We start from the raw sequence: 21,785 nt of genomic DNA, 5'->3' as shown, positions 1-21,785 counted from the left end.
GTCACAGCACTGAGCGACAGGAGAGGGCGATATGCCTCGATCTCGCCACAGAGGTTAGTTGTCGTTTGTACACACTGACGGAAATTCATTCGTATGTTTTAGATTCGTGCTGTAAGAATCGTCATCCTTTTTCTATGTATTGTAGATCATGTCATATACAGCTAGCAGTGATCACAGCTCGGCAAGCGATGAAGCATGAACCGTTCTCAAGACCTCCAGAACAAGCGAGTGATTGTGGTGTGAAAGCTTGAAGCACCGCCCCTACCAGTAGCTACGTAGATTTGGTCATTGAGGTACAACCTCCATGATTTGATAGACTGAGGTTACTGCAAAATCGCATTCCTGGCCACATTTTCATGTTACCGCTCGTTACTTCTTGACATTCAAACATATCAGAGGCCCATCTGCCAGCTTCTGGAGACATACATTGCCAGGTTGAGTGGTGCATCAGATACCAGTGTTCTGTCTGAACAATCATCTCTTTCAAACTCTCATTGCAGGTTTCCACTGTTCCAGTGAGAAATGTAGAACAAGCAGAAGAGAAGACTGGTCTACACTCAGGACAAAAGAATCAGACTTATGTATAGAGCTGAAGGACAATGGAGAGAAGGCTAAAAAAGACAGCAATTTATGCAGAAAATGTAGACACTCAATAGAATTCTTTTTTCTCCAATCTTCAAACCAGTATCATCACTGAATAGGGTGACCGACAAATTATTTAATAATGGTCAACATAAAGAAACTGCTGAATGTCTATGTTGTGACTATCTTTGTCACAATCATAGGTGTACTATTGAGGCTAGGCATTCTATCAACAGTGTTGTACATCTCACTCTATGTCGGGGTCGGCCTGTCAGGGTTGGTGATCGGATTTCTCTATGTGGCTTGTTCTGGAGAGAAAATAAGACCTGTACCGCAAGAGACAGTGACCGTTGCGAATCAACTCCTGACTAAAATGGCTGTGAGTATTTTCTGATGATAGTCTGTACCTAAAGGTTGCAAGTAGCAAACCTAGTGAGTTTGGTACACAGACTTCAAGCAATGTTATTTTGAGCAGCTTCTAGCCATGTATTAATGACATATGCGGATTAATACAGTTGGCTGATGCTGAAACAGTTTGAATAAAAATGAAGTAAAAGGTGGCTGATACCTTCATCATGTCAAATTCCCTGGAATTAATGAAGACTTGAAGAGATCTGATCCGATGAGATACAATCTGATCATGAATTTGTAATAATGTTGTACTTCATTGTGCTTCATCCAGTTTGTTCTTGATGGGGCTTATTCCAGTAATATAGTCAGTTACATGTTAAAATTCACAAAATTCTTGCTTATTTTCAACTTCTATAGGAAAATATGGAGAGAGAGTCTGATCGTGGCCCTAGAAGAGTGGTGATTTCAAAAAACATGGATGAAGCTATAAAAGAAGGTATGACAGCCTGAGTTTTGAGTAAATGAAACAGAGGTATACATGCCATCATAAGTCATGATGATGAGGAAATGGTCTCCAACTGAAAGTGAAAGTATTGTTGCAGGTCTTCTGAAAAGTAGGAAGTACAAAACTACTTGTAGATTGGTTGCCATTTCTCCAGAGTTTATGAAATCACCATGGCAGAGATGACTGCTTAGGAATCTTATTATTTTGTGCATGACAAAAATCTGAATGTGATTTGTTCTGTCCATGGAATTTTGCCATCAAATGTTGCCATAGCGAGCCAACAGTGTGCTTTTTATTTGATGATGAAACGAACAAAGGCAGGAAAAATACACTCCATTTATCATACATGCATCCTTTCCATTTTAAGAAGCTCTGGCTTCCAAAAAAAACAGAAAATGCCCTTTGTCAATTCAATAAATTTATCACACTGATGATGTTTGCCACAACTTTGCTGGTGATGCTATTCATGACTGCTCTGTCCTTGTTTTTCATTCTATGAGATTGCAGTCACTGTATGATAATGATCCATTTGTATTACTTTACAGTGTTTGATCTGGTTGTGCAGCATTATATTCTGACATGGTACAAAGACCTTTGTGTCGATCCATCAACTTTTATCAATGTCATTGAGTAAGTTTAACTCACAGTATAATGTATATTGTACGGTAGTACATGAATTACAAGCACATGCGTTGCGTGTGTATAAATCTTTGGCTCATTGAATATGCCAGGGATGGAGCATGAGTCCATACATTACTACATTTTGCATATAACCCTCTTATTATACACCTTTTCTCTCTAAGTATGAAATGCTGAGAGATTTTTGATAAAACTCGGCACTTCGAAAGAAATATTGTTTTGTCTCACTGTGGATACATGCAACAAATGAAAGTAAAGTTTCAACAATGGGCGTACGGTGCTAGCAAAACACAGAATATACAGGTTCATGTAAATATGTGGAACACATCTACATCAGCTGTAATTAGTTTGTGTGATTTCAACTTGCCTTTTGGCTCGGAATTGTATGATTTCATTCAAACACCATAGGTTATGGCAATAGATGTATAATAAAGTGAAATCTATGAGATATTTTTCATGTGTGAATTGTTGAAGCTTGTTTTCAATTTGTCTGTACATTGTGGATCAGTGCCCAAGCAGTAAACTGTGATGTAGTTGTGACAGTGTGTTATTTGATGTGATCAATGTTCACCACTGATCTGAATATTTTGTCAACCACTCAGGGATGACATGTGGGAGTCCGTGGAAAAACTGATGCACAGATTGGCCAAAGTAGATCTGGTAAGTTCACAATAGATCCTCAATATTTACAGTTGTCATGTTGATAGTTGTAACATAGGTTGCAACGTTTAACATTTCCTTGTTTCAGTTTCATGATATATTAGGTCATTTCACTTGACGACAACACTATCAAAACCACAATGGTTCCTGCAGATTGTGCTATAAACAAGTGCAAGTGGCTTGCTGATATGTATCAATTCTATATGACGATAAGACTTTTTTCTGCAACACATTGTTGCCACAATCAATATCCCACACATGCTTTGTAGACATCACAGTTTCAGCTTCAATACCCTGCTGATTTGATCAAGGTGTGAAAGTGATAATGTTGCTAAAATAACATAAATATTTCAAATAAATAAAAAATCATCTATGTTAGCACTGAAGTGTGAAATACACAATTTGGCTTACTGTGGAGCATTACTGTAGCTGCACAATGTACCCTGGGATGAAGTTGTAGACAGACATCCTCTAAGGAATTACCGTAATCACTCCATTAGTTCAACTACCCACTATTCTTTGGATAGTTACTTATTTTACAACCTCCAATGGTTTGACCAGTGTTTAATCGCATAATTTTTTTTCTCTATATTGATAATTTCACCACAAGTATGTCGGCATTGTATGAAAGTTACAGTAACATTATAACAGCAAAATAAGGCCCAATTCTGAGGTACTTTTACTTTTTCCAAATTTAGTATGGCCAAAAACAGTAACATAAGGCCTGATTCTGACGTACGAATCCGACAATTGAAGCAGCTTCTCTACCGAATTTTGTACGGCCGAAAACAGTAAAATAGGGCCCGATTTTGACGTACTTTTACGTTTATGTCAAAGCCAAAGTGAAATTGAAGATCGAAACAGTTCTCTTCCGAATTCAGTATGACTGAAAAATATTTATACGAAACGAAATTCTGAAATAATCAAAGTTTTGATAAACTTTGGTCGAATGGAGTAATTTTGGTACATACAGTCCATGCAGATGAGGTTCATCATGCAATCATCAACCAACAAAAGTGGACTAGTACTTTAAGTGACATATGCAATCTCACTCTGACTCTGCACAAAATCATTGTCTCAGCCCTGTTGTGATATTCTGTTTGTGAAAGATCCGCTGCCAATTCATGGTAGTTGCATTCCAAAATTATTTCTTCAGCAAGCTTTCATTTCTCAATCTAAAATGTTTGTTAACTGTTCTTTTCAATCTTGAACATGTTTATCATATATGGGAGAAATGACCGTTGCATATTTTCAACCAAATTTCATCGTGAAAGTAGGACACTGTAATTCCTATTCTGTATTCAACATTTGACCTTAGATAATTCAGTGTGAAAAACACAAAAAGTAGAAATAACACTTCACAGCAGTGCGAGATGATAAGACTGACCTTTGTACTGTTTAATTTGCAGGTCAAGTTCATCACAAAAGACATTGTCAACAAGTTACATACACATTTTCAGGACTTAAAACAGTCTGCTCCCAGGTAGGGAATATTTCATTGATGCAGAAAATTATAATAAGCCATAGAACACATCATGTGGGTGTTACAAATCGTAGACAAAAAATGGATACAACTTCATTTGTATGTGATATGAGTATATTGTAATAATATATGTCTATGAAATAATGATTCATTTGTGACAAGTGATTGTTGAACATGGCGGCACATGGAATCTTTTCTGTTCCTTTAAACCCTATGAAAATGCCCCTAGCAGTTAAACATTTGAAAAATTCCTTAAATTAACAACCAGATGGTTGAGGTCTTTAGCTTTTTGTCTCCAGGCAAGTGTTTGTCATGTGACTTTGTTTGTCATTCCAGCAAGGATCCTGAAGCCATTACGACTGCCTTTTTGCTGCATCCCTGTTTGAACGGAGAAGAGTCTGAACTGGAGTTCCTTCGTAAAGCTGCTGATGTACTGATATGGACAATGACCCCCAAGAGAATTGGAAAATGCACCCTTGTCAGACATCTTGTCCGAGAAATCATAGCTTGCCAAGGTAGAGTCATCACCAAAATATTCTTCAAGTACTGTATACTTGCCAATTCCAAGAATGAGTGTCAAAGAACATAAATTTCATGATCAAAAGACAAGTTTTGTTACTGTAGTAGTCTTGTAGTTAGTCAATCCATTGACAGTTTGATGAAAAAATCTAACAAATGAGAAAATTCTTTAAAAATTTGTGATTTAACATAAAAATGTTTGTTCTGTGACCTATTTGAAAGAGCGCAATTCAAAATCATACATTTTACTACTGTCTCTGCTGCTCAATAAAGGTCGCTGTCATTTGTTTTGTTGCCATCCCTCCAGTGATGCTTTCATACCATTTCTTTTCTCCAGTGATGAAACCCTGTGTTGACATGATCTGTGACCCTGACTACATCAACCAGACCATCCTGAGCCACTTGGAGTATCGGGAGCAACTTGCTGAGAAACACAAAAGGACGTATGCCTATGCAGCCAGTTATGAAGATTTTATCAGGTTGATCAATGATTGCCACGACATTGAAGTCCTGAAACAAATTAGGTGAGAAAATCATGAATTGACAGATGAAACACTTTTTTTCTCGCAACTTTGGAAATCTTTCCAGAATCAAACAAAGACTTCAAAAGTGTAAGCCTTGTTTGATGACATTCATGCACCAATTCATAATGAGCAAATAAACATGAATTCAAAATTTAAGGTTGTATGCGCCTCAAAAGTGAAAGACTTAAACTATTTAAAGTGTTGCTCAAACATTCCTCAATACAAATTTCAACCATGCTCTCACCAAATCAAGAATAAAAATCTGGGGTAACCATGCAAATTTTACTACTAGAAAAACAAATTCCTAGTACCTAACATTTACCTATATATTTGAAATTCAAAATGGTTGCCATCCCTGTTTTAACTTTATGGGGGAAAATAAAAGTTTCATAAAACTAATTCAGAGAAAATTTTTCTTACACCAAGAGGTTTAAAATGACCCCCCCTCAAGTGGTAGACCAGAAAAGTATTACAAAGATTTCAAAGCCCAAATATCTGTATCCAAGGCACATTCTACCTTAATCTGAACTGCATCATTTGTAACTGTGGCTGCACTGTCAGGTTTTCATGTAATACAGATACGTTCCTGAGTGTCCATTCACTGACGTGAGCCCGACCAATTATTTGTATATTAAGGTTTGGTCTTCACAATATTTGTGTAGTCCAAATTTGCATTGAATCAATGTTACTTCATTCACAACAGAAAGGAGCAAGTCTTGCACAAATTCTTTATGTGACAAAATTTGCCATACACTCAGAGGGTCATCCGTGACTTGAGTCCTAGTAGGTGTTGGACTTTAACCTGTTCACCCCAATATCCTGTGAACAGATCCACTCTCAGTATTGATGACAATGGATTTGGGTCAAACCATTATAGTGAAAGGATTACAATGAAGTAAAACAAAGCCAACACATGTTTCAGCATTCCCATATGATGCCTGATAGATCAGAAAGATTGGAAATGGGAACTTCATTGTGTTTGATAGAATTGATAAATATTTGGAGCCAATGATTGACAGCTCCTCCCTTTGTTTTTCCTGTTTTCATTGACTTCCGCACTCATTCATACCTGAATTTCTGTGTGTCATTGCTCCAGGTACAGCATCATGACAGAAATCATGCAAGCGACGACGATCCAAAACTTGAAGAAGGAAAGAGGACTGGATCCTGATAAGAAGGGGTCACCGAAAGGTCAAGGAAAGGGTGACCTGCTGAAAGCAAGAAACCTGAAAAGATACATTAATCAGGTAATCAGTCATTTTAAAATAAAATGTGCCCTGGGGACAGATTTTCTGTCTCTTACATTTTTACAGTTCTATTCTGATCTACCTCTTGTGGGGCTCATTTTAAAGCTCTTGGAATAAAACAATTTTCTCCACCTTAGTTTTTTTGAAAATCAAAAATTTATTTTTCCTATAGAGAATAACAACTAAGTTGCAGCCATTTTGCATTTCAAATATTGGCAAATGTTGGGTAATTTGTTTTATTAGAATTAAACTTGCAGTGACCTCTGATTTTATTAGCTCATATTTGGTTTTATATATAAATACCAAAAAGAGCTTATATGATGAGTCTGAGTGGCGTCTGTATGTCTGTATATTTGTGGGTATGTATGTGCGGATGTATGTCCGTCACACACAAAGGCTCCCAAACCGCCAAAGCTACCGTCTCAGTATTTGGTGTACAGGTAGATGTAGGGGTTGAGATGTGAATTTGTTCAAATGAACACATCAGTGTCAAAAATGTGCAAATGAGGTAAGAAAAAGGGAAATACTGCAAGTGTGCAGGAGTGGTGGCAGTGAACTGAATCAGCCCACACATCTGAATAAGAGGATTTTGACCTTTAACCTATTTGTATGCAGGGTACCTATTATGTTTGGGAGTGGTAGCAGTAACTGAAACAGCTAATTGGTCATTTCCTTTCATTGTTTATGAACTGTGACATATTAACAGATCTGCTGAAACCATGGATGTCTATTTTTGTACATCCATGGTAGAAAGATTCTCTGCTATGCATGTTGCTAAAGTTGACCTTCAGTACCTAGAGTTTCAGACCTTATTTACTTTTGTCATTCTTAATTTTCTGGTTTAAATATTTCTTGTTGTTTTTCTGGTTGTACTGTGCAGAAATTGTCATAACATCAACGTATAATTTTCCTGCACTGAACAGATAGAAATAACACTTATTGTTGATCTTTGGTATGTACCAATTCTGATCAAATTTGAGCGACACCGTATAATTGCGGTATTTTTCTTAATTTGTGTAAGAGAATGGTTAAATGTTTCATTGAGGAAAGTTTGAGTAATTCTTTTAAAGTCTTTCACTTTCAAGGCACATACTACCTTGAATACATATATGCTCGAAAGTTATACAATGTTCTGGGAAATGTACACACAATCATCATAGTATCCCTAAAATTAACCCATATTCTATCATGTGAGGGCGGTATGTTTGTTGCAATGGTTGAAACCTTTGCAGGAGAGGAGTAATTGAAAAATATGCTCACGAGTGATATAGCTGTGATATATCTTTGAAGGATGTTGTGTGATATTTTAGTCAAATTCTCTTGCCTCAGTACACGTATCTCTTTACTTCAGTGTACAGTGGCAAAGTCCCAGTGTGAAAAGAGAATTCGCCTTCTTGGAGGGCCAGAGTATAAATTTTATGGCAAGGATTCTCCAACCAGGGAGTGTTCTACAGATTCCAGACGTAGGAAAGTGCTGAGTTTCCAGGAAATCATGGACAATCCTAATGCCAGGAAATACTTTATGAAGTTTTTGAAGCGGGAAAAGAAGGACAATCTTCTAGGGTGAGTAGCAAGTGATGATGTACCAGTATTACATATTAGAAATCAAAGAGATTGGTTCATTCTATTGAAAATGGCTTTTTGTTTGCATACATTTGCATCACATTATTTCATAGCTTTAACCCTTTGAGTACCAAAGTAAATTTTTGCTGCATCTATAAAATACACCCCAGTCAAATTTTTTTTAAGATTTTTGCCCAAGTTTTTATAAGAAAGTGTAGTCAATGAAATTTGATATCCATTTGGTCTAAAATTATCAAAAAACTCCAGAAAACTTCAAAAAAATTGGTAAAATGTTGCACTATAGTTTTGGTGGGAAAGTTTACAGCACTCGAATGGTTATTAGATTTGACACAAAAATTTGAAAGGCCTATGTAGAAAAGCTTTTGATTAAATTCCACTCATTTTAATATTTTATTGTGTGCTCTCAGATACTATCCTTACAAACCACATAGTGTGTGATGATGTTTCAATAATGCTGTTAAAAAACCCCCATTTCATATTGAATTGAAGATTAAACCATTAAATTAGACTATCGTCACTATACTCAAACATTTCTTTTCTTCCAGGTTTTGGATCGGAGTGGAAAATCTAAAAATTCTAAATAAAGTAAGCACTTTTCATGTATGGAAAATCTTGGTAGTTTTCCTGAAATTTCAAAGATTTTGACTTTGCTGTGCTTTCCCCTGAGATATAATGAAGGAGAGAGATTTCAAAATCAACACAATGATGAGGTTTCTTACAAGTAAAATAATTTTATATTCAGTGATGGATTTATCAAAAACTAGAACATAAACTGTTATAATTTCATCTTGAAACCGTGCATAATTGTAAGTACAGTGAAAAGATTTGACTATTTTTTCTTTGTAATTTCAGAAAGATTTAGCCCTTCATGCAAGTCACATATACCAGGCGTACATAGCGACCCCTAAACCCATCAAAGTTGAAAGGTCATTTGTCAAAGGAATGGAGGCCTTTCTGGTTGGAAACAAGGTGAGAACACCCCTACACAGATATGCAGAGACTGAGGCAGATACACAGAGAAATACACATAGATACAAATACATTATGACAGTAAAACGCCTCATTAAGGACTGGTCTGTATGAACAAAGAAAAATAGCTCCATTTGACTCATCTTGTTGATTTGGTGTGAGACAAGTGCAGACAAATGTCCATAGCTGTACATGTATCTATGACTTTTGTCGACCAATAGAGGACATACAATGGAATGTGAACACTAAAGTTGAGTTCAGGTATCTAGCAGTACATGAGAGTGGCTGGTTGCACATTTACAACACATATCACAATTGCAGTGTTGTTGCACACTCTAGCATGGCATGCGTGATATTGGCAGCTTCCAACAGAATTTCCAACAAATTTTGCCTGTTTAATACCGTTATTTATTACTGCAGTTAATGGTCAAATCCCTTGATGTGCGATTTTTGTTTTTTTTTATCATAACACCGGTCATTTTTCTGTCAGATAATTTCTTATTCTTATTCAAAATTTTGTAAATTTTTAATTTTACATAAAAATGTAAGAATTCTAATGTTATTTAAAGTCAGCTCTTTTCTATGTCATGTTCTTTTGTTTTTTTACCTTCAGCCTGGACCAGAATCTTTCTTTGAAGCACAGAATGATATCTATGTCATCCTGGATGAAGACTTCTATCCATCGTTCATAGTCAGTGAGTATTACCAGCTGTATCTGTCAAGTCTTGGCGAAGCGACCGATGGCGATGATTCTTCAGATAGTACAAAGACAATGGATGAGCAGTCAAGTAGCGATCATCAGGTTTGTTTCTTAAACTTGAGAACAGGGATTAGACAGTAACGTACAGTGAAACCTGTCCTCACAGAAACCTCTCTAATCAGGACACCAGATTTATAAAACCAAAAGTTACAATTTGAATAGAATTTCACCTGTCTATTAAGGACACCTCTCCATATCTGAAGGTATCCTTAATAGACAGGTTTCACTGTACTTTCACCATTAAAATGTTTGCTACGGTCATGACAGCTTTCTTTGTCAACTATTATCCATGCCAGCAGTTAGAAGGACACCAGAAAGATACGTAAAATTAATTTTTTATGAATTGTCGTTTTTGATTGGAGAACACTGAACAAGTCATTTGCATAACAACTAATCAGGTACAAATTGTAAATATATAGTGTCCTGTGTCTATGATAGTATGTACATTTATTGATTTTGTTAGTATCTGAATCTTTACAATTGTTGTGTAGAGCACACCATCCCAAATATGTGTTCTATGATACCTTATTATAATACATTAAGATTTTTGGTTGAAAGTTGAAGATACATGTACCAATGCCAAAGGTTGGGTGTAACAGTGCCAGCAATAATCTTGCAACCAGCAAAAATGCCATTGGTAGAGCTGTATCATAACATTACATTTTACATTTCACAAGAAACACTAAGAGAGAGTCTGACATGTTCGTTGTTTCTATTTATGCAGGAAGAGGACACATCTTCAGATGATGCAGATGCTCCCAGTGGAGGTATCGCAAAACAAACAGACTATGCTGTCACCAAGCTTCAACTCTTGGATGAGAGGCTAGCCAATAAGCTGCAAGCTTGGCAGAGCATCAAAAACTCACAAAGACCAGACTCCAAGGTAAGATATTTGTGTTCCTGTAAACAAGTCTTCAATAGAGTTCAAGTGGAGTTACAACTAGTAAGTCTCAGCCCAGGAAAGCCTGCCCTCATTGGTTAAGTTTGGAGAGTGATATTCTCTGGGTATATTCTTGAAAAATCATATTCCATAAATGTTTGTTTTCAAACCCCAGTGATATTTCAAAACAAGAATCTGAACAGTTTTAAGCTGTTATTTGTAACTTTTATTCTTAATCACCAAGTTAGCTTGGGTATTTTTGATAAAAACAAATTTTTCCCCCACAGATTTTACAGAAGCTTGAGAGGGAGATAGAAGCCATGAAACTAGAAAGACGTCAGCTAGAATCTCACGTAGATCGAACTGATATGTGGTGTGAATACATTGGAGAATGGCAAATCAACATTTGTAATGCTGAGGTAATAGAATAATTTAGATCACTGTGCATATTTGCATGCAGTTGCCACTGTCAGCTTGTCTATTTAGTATAAGGCCAAAAAAAATTGTATCTGGTCCTTGACATTCAGCAAAAGTGATATGGCGACGTGATTTTCTTTTTTTTTTCCTTTCTCATTTTGTTATTCCTAACAATATTGGTTTGACACTGTTGATGCAACAGTAACTGTCTTGTATCACTGGCTGCATAAGACTTATGTTTTTTAGTCCCCACGGACACCGTCCGGGGGGACTTATAGGTTTGGTCATGTCCGTGCGTCCGTCCGTGTGTGCGTGCGTGCGTCTGTGCGTCCGTCCGTTCACGCAGATATCTCATAGACGCCTGGAGCGATTTTGTTCAAACTTGGTTCAAGGATAGTACCCTACCTCATACAGATGCACGTCGATTTGTTTCACAATGCGATCAAATTTGGCCATGTTAGAGGACTTTTTAGTTTTCACCTCCATAGACCCCCATGTATAAGGCAGTCCATAGACTCCCATGTATAAGCACAGGCGACCCATAAAGTATTACTGAGATTTTCACACTAGTTTTCACCTCCATAGACCCCCATGTATAAGGCAGTCCATAGATTCCCATGTATAAGCACAGGCGACCCATAAAGTATTACTGAGATTTTCACACTGTTTTCTCTATCATTTTCTCTCCTTTCTTCATGCTCTTACTGATCGGAGTAAATAAAATAAATGGTTTATATAACCTAACCTAGCCTCTGTAACTCTTTATTTATTTACACTCCATTACATGGACGTATATCTCTCATACACACATGCTGTAATTAATTAGTCAACACAACTAATTATGCTCATCCGTGGACTTATCAGAGGTTGGTCAACATCGGAAAGATAGTGATGTTAATGAAAAAGGTACCAATCCTATCTTTCGCGATGTTGACCAACCCGTAAAATACCTGATAAGTCCACGGATTAGCATAATTAGTTGTGTTGACTAATTAATTACAGCATGTGTGTATGAGAGATATATGTCCTTGTAATGGAGTGTAAAATAAATAAAGAGTCACAGAGGCTAGGTTAGGTTATATAAATCACTTATTAGTCCCCACGGACACCGTCCGGGGGGACTTATAGGTTTGGTCATGTCCGTGCGTGCGTGCGTGCGTCCGTGCGTGCGTCCGTGCGTGCGTCCGTCCGTTCACGCAGATATCTCAGAGATGCCTGAAGCGATTTCATTCAAACTTTGTACAAGGATTACTTCATATGTCATACAGATGCACGTCGATTCGTTTTGTGATACGATCCAATATGGCTGCCAGGCGGCCATTTTATTACGATTTTTTCATGTACAGAGCCATAACTCAGGCATGTTTCAACTGATTTTATTCAAAGTTGGTACAAGGACATTGACCAATGTCATAGATATGCACGTCAAGTTTTTTTGTGATACGATCCAATATGGCCGCCGTGCGGCCATTTTGTTACGATTTTTTCATGTACAGAGCCATTACTCAGGCATGTTTCAACAGATTTTATTCAAACTTGGTACAAGGACATTGACCAATGTCATAACTATACACATCAATTTTTTTTGTGATACGATCCAATATGGCCGCCGTGCGGCCATTTTGTTACGATTTTTTCATGTTACAGAGCCATTACTCAGGCACGTTTCAACAGATTTATTCAAACTTGGTACAAGGACATTGACCAATGTCATAACTATACACATCAATTTTTTTTGTGATACGATCCAATATGGCCGCTGTGCGGCCATTTTGTTACGATTTTTTCATGTACAGAGCCATAACTCAGGCATAACTCAACTGATTTTATTCAAACTTGGTAAAAGGACATTGACCTGTGTCATACACATGCACATTGATTTGTTTTGTGATACGATCCAATATGGCCGCCGTGTGGCCATTTTATTACATTTTTCATATCCAGAACCATAACTCAGACATGTATCAAGCGAATTTATTCAAAGTTGGTACAAGGAGATTGACCAATGTCATACATATGTACATTAATTTGTTTTGTGATACAATCCAATATGGCTGCTGTGCGGCCATTTTGTTATGATTTTTTCATGTACAAGCCACAGCTCAGGCATATCTCAACCAATTTTAATCAAATTTGCTACAAGGACATTGACCTATGTCATACATATGCACATTTATTTGTTTTGTGATACGATCCAATACGGCCACTGTGTGGCCATTTTATTATGATTTTTTCATGTCCTGAACTACAACTCAGACATGTATCAAGCAATTTTATTCAAAAGTATTTTTATCACAGACCTAATGAAGAGGACTTTATCCTCTCTGAGGACCTGTAATCAAAGTACCCATTAACAAGTGGGGACTGTGTCATCTACGATGACTTGTTTTATTTATTCGATCATTCAGAGCATGAAGAAAGAAGAGAAAATGATAGAGAAAACTGTGTGAAATAACTCAGTAATACATAATGGGTCGCCTGTGGTATAAGGCAGTCCATAGACTCCCATGTATAAGGCCAAGAAAAATAAAAATTTGGTTTCTCATAGTATTCATATTGCAAAAAGGATGCAGTGACACAGTTTTTAGTGCCCACTGATAAAGTCGAGGGGGATTATAGATTGGGTCATGTCCGTCCGTGAGTCCATCCGTTCACGCAGATATCTCAGACACTTTGACAAAAATGTCACGTGACCTTGGTGACCTTCCTTTGACCTCAAATATACATATATGTCTATAACTCAGTAACCACAAGTGCTAAACCTTTCATATATGGTATGATGGGACACCCTATGACGCCACATATTGTAACTCATTAATTATGTGCATATCTAATTCTGAGCGAGCCAAATGACCTAGAGGTCTGATTTTTGGTATATATGGATAACTTAGCAATACAATTTTTTGACGAAGTGTCACGTGACCTTTGACCTCAAATATACATATTTGTCCATAACTCAGTAACCACAAGTGCTACACCCTTCATATTTGGTATGATGGGACACATTATGACGCCACATATTGTTCCTCATTATTTATGTGCATATCTAATTTTGAGTGAGCCAATAGAGCCAGAGGTCTGATTTTTGGTATGTAGGGATAACTTAGCAATACAATTTTTTTGACAAAATGCTACGTGACCTCAGTGACCTTTGACCTCAAATATTCATATTTGTCCATAACTCAGTAACCACAAGTACTACACCCTTCATATTTGGTATGATGGGACACCTTAATATGACGCCACATATTGTACCTCATTAATTATGTGCATATCTAGTTTTGAGCGAGCCAATAGAGCTAGATGTCTGATTTTTGGTATATAGGGATAACTTATCAAGACAATATTCTTTACAAAATATCACGTTACCTCGGTGACCTTTGACCTCATATATACATATTTGTCCATAACGCAGTAACCACAAGTGCTACACCCTTCATATTTGGTATGATGGGACACCTTATGACGCCACATATTGTACCTCATTAATTATGTGCATATCTAGTTTTGAGCGAGCCAATAGAGCTAGATGTATGATTTTTGGTATATAGGGATAGACTATAGGATAGAAATTGTTTGACAAAATGTCATATGACCTCGATAACCTTTTACCTAAAATACACGATTATGTCAATAAATAAGTAACCACAAGTGCTATGTCCTTTATATTTAGTAGGATGGGAGACCTTATGACAACACATGCGTTACCTCATTAATTATGCACATATATAATTGTGGGCAAGCCAATAGAGCTTGAGGTCTGAATTTTTGCATATATTGATTAATTAGCAATACAATTTTTTCAAAATGTCACGTGACCTTGATGACCTTTGGCCTTGATTATGCATATATATGCATAACTCAGTAACCACAAGTTATTTACGCTTCAATTTTGATAGGATAATAGACCTTAAGATGTCACATCTTGTACCTCATTTATTATGCGCATATGTATTTCTTGGCTGGCCAATACAGCTAGAAGTCTGATCTTTTTCCCCGATTTAGAACCATAACTTAGACATGCCTCTTGTTTCAAATTGGGAACAATGACATAGACCTATGTGTCCATAGATCTGAACATATACACTCCAGTGATACTTCTTAATGACCACATTTCCCTGCCCCATCAAGACTAATACTCCTATTACAAGTGGGGACTATGTCATTGTCAATGACTTGTTCTTTTTAGTATTTATGGACATGCAAACAGGGATATCAAGTATAGCTGTATTGATGAGTATGTAACCCCCTCAAAAAAGCCATGACACGCAGGTCCTAAAATGACATGCGCGGTGACATGAAACAATATTTGGGGGGGGTGGGGGCCAGAGAGTTGCCACTGACAGCCTAGCACCTGTCTATTCAGAATTTTTGGTTCAGGTATTCACCGATTCTCCATGAACAACCTGGCAATCAGGCGATAACCTAGAAAGATAACAGAGTATGACAGAAATGATAGAAAAGTAACCTGATTTAAAACAGTAATAAAATAATATATCAAAACATATATAAGCATAGATTTTCAAAATAACAACACCAAAGTATCATCAGTTTCCCAAAATATCATTTCCCAGTAGTAACAGATATTTTTTTTTGTCACATTTGTTTTTTTCCAAACAGGTTATGCAGGAACAAGACAAGGAAGTTCCTTACTACGTGATTGTAGTCCATCTCAAGGAATCCACAGATCCTGCCTCATCTCAACCGACCACAGGATGGGTTGTATCTCATAAACTCACTGATTTTTACATGCTTCACCAAAGTCTCAAGGATGTGAGTATTCTTGTATTCTCCAAGATGTGATGTCAATTCAGCCAAATTAATCACCCCTAAATATGCTCTCAGTGTTTTCGTTGGTTTGTTTTTGAATGTGTGTAAACTTATGGCTAATATTTTTGGTTTTCTGTGTGGAAATACAATTTTGGCCACACTTTAGCATGATGAAACAGTCAACTATTTTATCTTCAAGGATACTACCTGTCCCAACTTTGCTAATTATTCGTACGCTGTACACTATAACTGACACAAAACTGAACAAATGTATCTGATTATGAGGTCACAAATATTATTTAGTAAAGTACGGCAATACAATAGCAACCTGCATATAGAGTGCTGCATAACTAAATAGTAAAAATACATTAAAACTATTTACAGGAATTTTGTTTTTTTTCACGTTTTTATTCACAGTCGTTTACTGTTCATTGTTTTCCTATCCAAACTACCATAGTAACCTTTGAACTTTGTTCAATTGATTCAGTGTTCTAGTTGGTTACGGAAGATGGAGTTGCCTCAAATCAAGAAAAGGCCGTTCAAGACAGTTGACAGAGAGTTCATGGAGAAATCCAAGAAACAACTGGAGCAATACTTAACTGTAAGTGTTAATGATATGCACTGTCATTCATTTTGTTCAAGTCACATGATCATAGTTGTCCATTTATCCACCAGACACTTTAGAGTGAAATTAAGGTGTTTCATCCAGGCATCGTGGAAGTACTTAACTGATTTGTATTCAATCAGAGTTCAATGAAGGAAAACTTGCAAAAGCTGAAAATATCATGACCTAACAATCTGCATTGTCATGCCGGTTTTGTTAAATAATCATTCAACGTATTTCCTTGTCATAATGATTGATTTCTCCTGATTATGTGAAATTTGGAAATATTTATATTTCTGAACTCTTGACAGCAAATACTGGCAGATGAAAGTCTTAGACACAGTGAAGAGTTGTATTCATTTCTTATACCAAGCCCAGCAACTGTCAAGAAAATTCCAAGGTAAAACATGATTTTTTTTGTGGTACATCCTCCATGGAAAACACTAGATCACTGGAATTTAAAAAAGATTTCAAGGTTAGGTGTTTATGACTAAGTCCATAAATGGTTAATATACTGTATACTTCCAGTAGCTGAACTTACACTGCCTTAAAAACAGTCAGTCTCAGCCAGTGTTTAGCATTTTCAATGAAAACTTCATGAAGTTACTTAGTAAGTGGCTTCCCTGAGTTGACATAAAGCAACCAACAAACAATAATAGGTTCTGACAGACATCCTAACTTACTAATGTTGTAGGAACATGAATTCATGTGTTTTGACTTCACCGATCTTTGAACTTCTGTACCATACCATTGATAAGGTTTTCAGATTATGTTAATTTGTCATTTCTAAAAGAGATACGTCTGGGATTTGATCTTTGAAATGTTTGCATTATCATGGTATGTATCAATGTTTTACACATGTAGTCTTACTAATGGTTTTTTGTTCTTTCAGCAAAGAAGAGAAAAAACCTGCCTTTGCACTGGCAAACATCTTCAAGAACTTCCCTGTTGATTTCTTCTCCCAAGAAACCGAGGAAAAAGATGAAGATGATGGGGATGAAGATAGGTGTGTTTGTTACCCTGGCAACCATTGATGCAAGGCCATACATATTCCATAATTGACAGCTTCCATTAATATCTTTCCAATGTTTCATTTTCCATGCATTATCATTTTGAGTTAACCAACTATTAAAATCTAGATATTATATAAAATTATATGCAGTGGAAATGTACAATCAAGACATTTCATACTTAATATTTTAATACTTAGAAATCCAGTTTAGAAAAGAAGCCATTACTTGTAAGTTAGAATGTAGAAGTATGTTGATTTAGACCATTACAAATGATACAAGACAATGGTACATGATGGAGGATGCATATTTCTACAGTGTTTTTTCATAATTCCATATTTCAAAACAATTTACCAATTACTGATCTCTCCACAGTGCTCCAGATCGCCGTGACTCCATAGCAGAACCCATCTATGCTTTGATTGGGGAAATATTTGAATTAAAAGGAGTCTTCAAATGGCTTAGAAAGACACTGATTGTGTTTGTACAAGTTACATTCGGCGGAACAATCAACAAGTAAGATACACCCATTCAATATATAAACCATCAAATCTCTAAATTTTATGATCATTACACAAATGCATAACATAGTAAATATATTTTCAGAATACAAGCCCTGGTAGTGGTCATTTTCATATCTTTCCATTATTATTGAGTTTGTTGGTGTTTGTGATTGATTAATATTCTCTCATGTTGCACATGAATGCAAGCATATAGAAAGCCATTGAGAGTTTTACATTCACATTGTAAACTTAAAAATTAGGGTAGAACACATCGTGGGGACAGATATTCAGACTCTCAAATTTTTACAATTCTTTTCTCATCTTCCACTTGTGGGGGCTCATTTTAAAGCTCTTGGAGAAAGAAAAACTTTCACTGTCTTAGTTTTTCATCCTTTATCCATTCATGACACTAAAGTTATTACCATGATATGTCTTACCCCAGACAAATCAGAGAAGGCGTGGACTGGGTGGTGTCAGAACCGATGTTGATATATTACATCAACTACTTCCGGGATGCCATGTGGCCGGATGGAGAGTTAGCACAGCCCTACCCACAGACAAATGACGAGGAGAAGCTGAAGACCAAGATACGTGCCAGACAAAAATTGCTTCAAAGCATACCAGGTGAGTTTATTAAACGTCAGAGGAATCCTTCGTGAACAGTGCTTTCCCTGATGTTAAGTTTTCTCAATTTTTCTTACACTTCTGGTGTGTAAAAGAGGTTGTGAAATAAAAATGAATGTCATGTACACATTTTATGGTCTCAGCAGATTTTCATACCAGTGTCATATTATCAAAATGTTCAAACATTGTAACTCATTCATCTAGCCACTGGCAAAGACCAGTTTTACAGTCCTTTTGAAAAAAGTCTTTATCAGGTTTTCATTCAGAAGAAATCAGAATGAAATTGAAAAATAACCATACAATGTTTGATTTATTCACAGAGGCCCTGCAGAATCTGGTTGGTAAGAGAAACAGTCGACTTGGAGCAATCAAAATATTTAATGCTTTTCAAGATGTCCGCACAAATAAACATCTGTTTTATGTAAGTAAAGACTTCAACATGAATACTACTGTACAGTAAGGGTCTCCTTTTCAAGAGCATCTTATTGTGTATGATGTAACACTGTTTGAATGTAGAGCAATCATTCCCTGAAACTCAAATATTGAAAATGAATAAATTTCTAACGATTAACTGGGTGTATAAAAGCATCGTGTCTGTTTCATAGTTACCATGACATCACCGTATTACAACTAGACTGAACAATTTAATATACGAGTAGCTGAGGGCTCTGCGTCTTCAGTTTTGAGATGTATATTCTCATTTTCTGTTGTAAGCCAAAGCAACTGCCATTTGCATGTATGCTAAATATCTATCAATTTTGATTTCTTCGTAGGTTTTCTTTGAACTTGTTTTGTTGGAACTCTGCCCTGAGCTAAAAGACCCTAAGCTGTTGAAGAAAGTTGAAGAAGATCAAAGAAGGAAACGACGAGAATCTCGAGACCAAAGAACAAGTGTGACAATGGCTATGTAAAGGAAGCTATTTCTGTAAAGAGTGGGGGGGATATTTCCACAAAAAGTATTTGAATTTGCTATATTCTGAGTGGGGCACACAAGGTAGCCAGGCCAAATAAACAGGATGTTTTTATCAACTTCTAAGACATTCACGAGGACTAAATGCTAATGACTGAAATACCAGCAACAGTGAATGCAAAACCAGTACTTAGACTTGCCCATTGGTTGCCGTGAGTTTGTCTGTGCCAGCTCTCATTCTGGATCTTGCTCAGGCATGCCTAGCAACTTGTCCCCATGACAAACGCCCTCTAGTGTTAAAGGGGTCAAGCTGTTTGAGGACATAAGCAAATCATGTATAAAGCAAAGGACTGAAAGAACCTCAAGCAGTTTAATACAAGAAGCAATCTGAAATTGCTAAAATTTGATCAGGATGGTATTTTCACCTTGCTATGATAGTTAAAAACTTGCATTGGCATGCAGAAAATTAGGAAACTCAAATCACAGGAATGTAACACTCACACAGGTACTATACACAGTGAGCTAGATTTTCCATACATACAGGGTCTAACCAAAATGTGAAAAACAAGAATCACATACTTCCCGCATTGGAAATTCCCAAAAGAGAACTTTTTGTGATAAATACAATAAAGAATAGTGGCATGACATTCTGCTCTGGGAAAGGAAGTGAAAAATCTGCCCAACCTTGTTCATGCATATTTATGAGGTCTGACATTAAGTTAGTATACTGGTTTATTCCCTTTTACTCTGTTGAAATATTAGTCAGCTCACATACCTAGGGCAATTTTCATCATCGGTACTGCTGACATTGGATATCATGAGAAATCATCCATATACCTCAGTGTTATTAAGATTCTGTGGCTGTAATGTACAGTACTGTATTTAGTATTTTGAGACAGTGCATTGATATATAGGGCTGTGTATACGTTATATTAAAATGTAATTTTGTCCAGACAGAGCATACCTAACCACTCCATTTTCAAACAAAAATATATTCATACAACTCATGTTGAGTTGAAGTTGGTATATTTGCTGTAAATGTGGTATATATCTGCACACTGTTATGTGAATTTTTTGAGGTTTTTATTTGCCAAAACCCACGGTATACCATCACAGCCTCTGCAAGATAAAGGCAACACTCTGCAAAAAGGACAAATCTTTTGTACATCATTCTAGCATGTCAAATAGATTTACATGCAGAAAGACTACCAATTATTCCAAGTTTGATAGTTGATATCTGGAGCCTGAACCAGGGCACTGAAATGCCGGCAGATTATCTTGATTTGCATCTTCCTCTGTGTCCGAATCAATTTACAGTCTGTGAATCATTTTACAGCCTACAGCATTACTTGACCAGTGTGTTATCAATATTCAAAACTGATATAAATGTGTTGGAAATGTTGTAGATTTTGTGCAATAAAGACAATTATCAAATATCCTGCGGTGTGATGTCTTCCAGTACCTTTGGTATATCTTGTCCAAGATAGATCAGCAGTACCCAGGTAATAGATTTGGCTATGCGAAGTGCCATTATTCCTTGACAGAAACATGCACATCAGCGTGTATGGATTCCACACCAACCTAACAAGTCTGCAGGTGTGTACTGGAGGAAAAAATTAGCATGACCACACACATGTCTTTTCAAGAACATTTTAGGAACACTGGTCATTTCTGGAACAACTTGACATTTTTAGCTCCCATTTGCCACACATATATGGCAACTATGAGGTTATATGGTGTAAAATGTCTGTACCATAATATGTCTACCTGTCTGTCCGTCCATCCATATCAAAAACTTGCAAACCCCTGCATGTGGTCAGCTGATTTTTGGTGGAAAGATGCCATATGTGATGTAAATCTGCCATTGTTATAATGAACCTGCCAGCCCCATAAATATGTAAAGGAGGTTGAAAAAAGGTGAAATGGTCAATGATCAAAAATCAAGAATTCAGGAACTGCTAATCTGATCATTGTCATACTTGGTTTTTAGGTACTTTAGGCCACACTTGTTTAGTCATATCGATTTTATGCCAATATTGGCTGTTTTCTATTTTTAATGATTTTTTTCTATGTTTTTGCCATTTTCATCAAAAAAATCTTGTTCTCTAAAACAATGGTCTGATTGCTTTAAAATTTGGTATACAGGTTCCTAGGGGTGACCGAAATAGGATTCGTTGAAATTATGGCAAATTTGTATTTTGGCGCAACTTTTGCCATTTTGGATCAAAAAGTCTTTTTTGAAAT

General features: G+C 36.5%; 1 protein-coding gene across 2 annotated transcripts; it reads left to right on the top strand.

Annotated features, from left to right (window-relative positions):
• Positions 1-2: 2 nt before the first annotated feature.
• LOC139131628 (sorting nexin-25-like) lies at positions 3-20,977 on the top strand. 2 transcript variants are annotated; one of them, XM_070697756.1, is made up of 23 exons: positions 3-53; positions 501-961; positions 1,351-1,429; positions 1,984-2,068; positions 2,680-2,737; positions 4,147-4,220; positions 4,557-4,735; positions 5,077-5,263; positions 6,360-6,510; positions 7,862-8,073; positions 8,640-8,679; positions 8,947-9,063; positions 9,677-9,865; positions 10,548-10,706; positions 10,991-11,122; positions 15,741-15,893; positions 16,378-16,491; positions 16,806-16,894; positions 17,387-17,500; positions 17,880-18,020; positions 18,450-18,631; positions 18,952-19,052; positions 19,405-20,977. In XM_070697756.1, the coding sequence occupies exons 2-23, from the start codon at positions 725-727 to the stop codon at positions 19,540-19,542; spliced, it is 2,931 nt and encodes a 976-aa protein (XP_070553857.1). In that variant the 5' UTR covers positions 3-53; positions 501-724; the 3' UTR covers positions 19,543-20,977. The 2 variants fall into 2 exon arrangements, with proteins under 2 accessions (XP_070553857.1, XP_070553858.1); XM_070697757.1 differs by lacking the exon at positions 3-53 and adding an exon at positions 66-111.
• Positions 20,978-21,785: the final 808 nt, after the last annotated feature.

Source organism: Ptychodera flava, chromosome 4 (genome assembly GCF_041260155.1).
Source record: "Ptychodera flava strain L36383 chromosome 4, AS_Pfla_20210202, whole genome shotgun sequence".
Taxonomy (NCBI): domain Eukaryota; kingdom Metazoa; phylum Hemichordata; class Enteropneusta; family Ptychoderidae; genus Ptychodera; species Ptychodera flava.
This window is presented reverse-complemented; position numbering and strand designations above follow the sequence as displayed.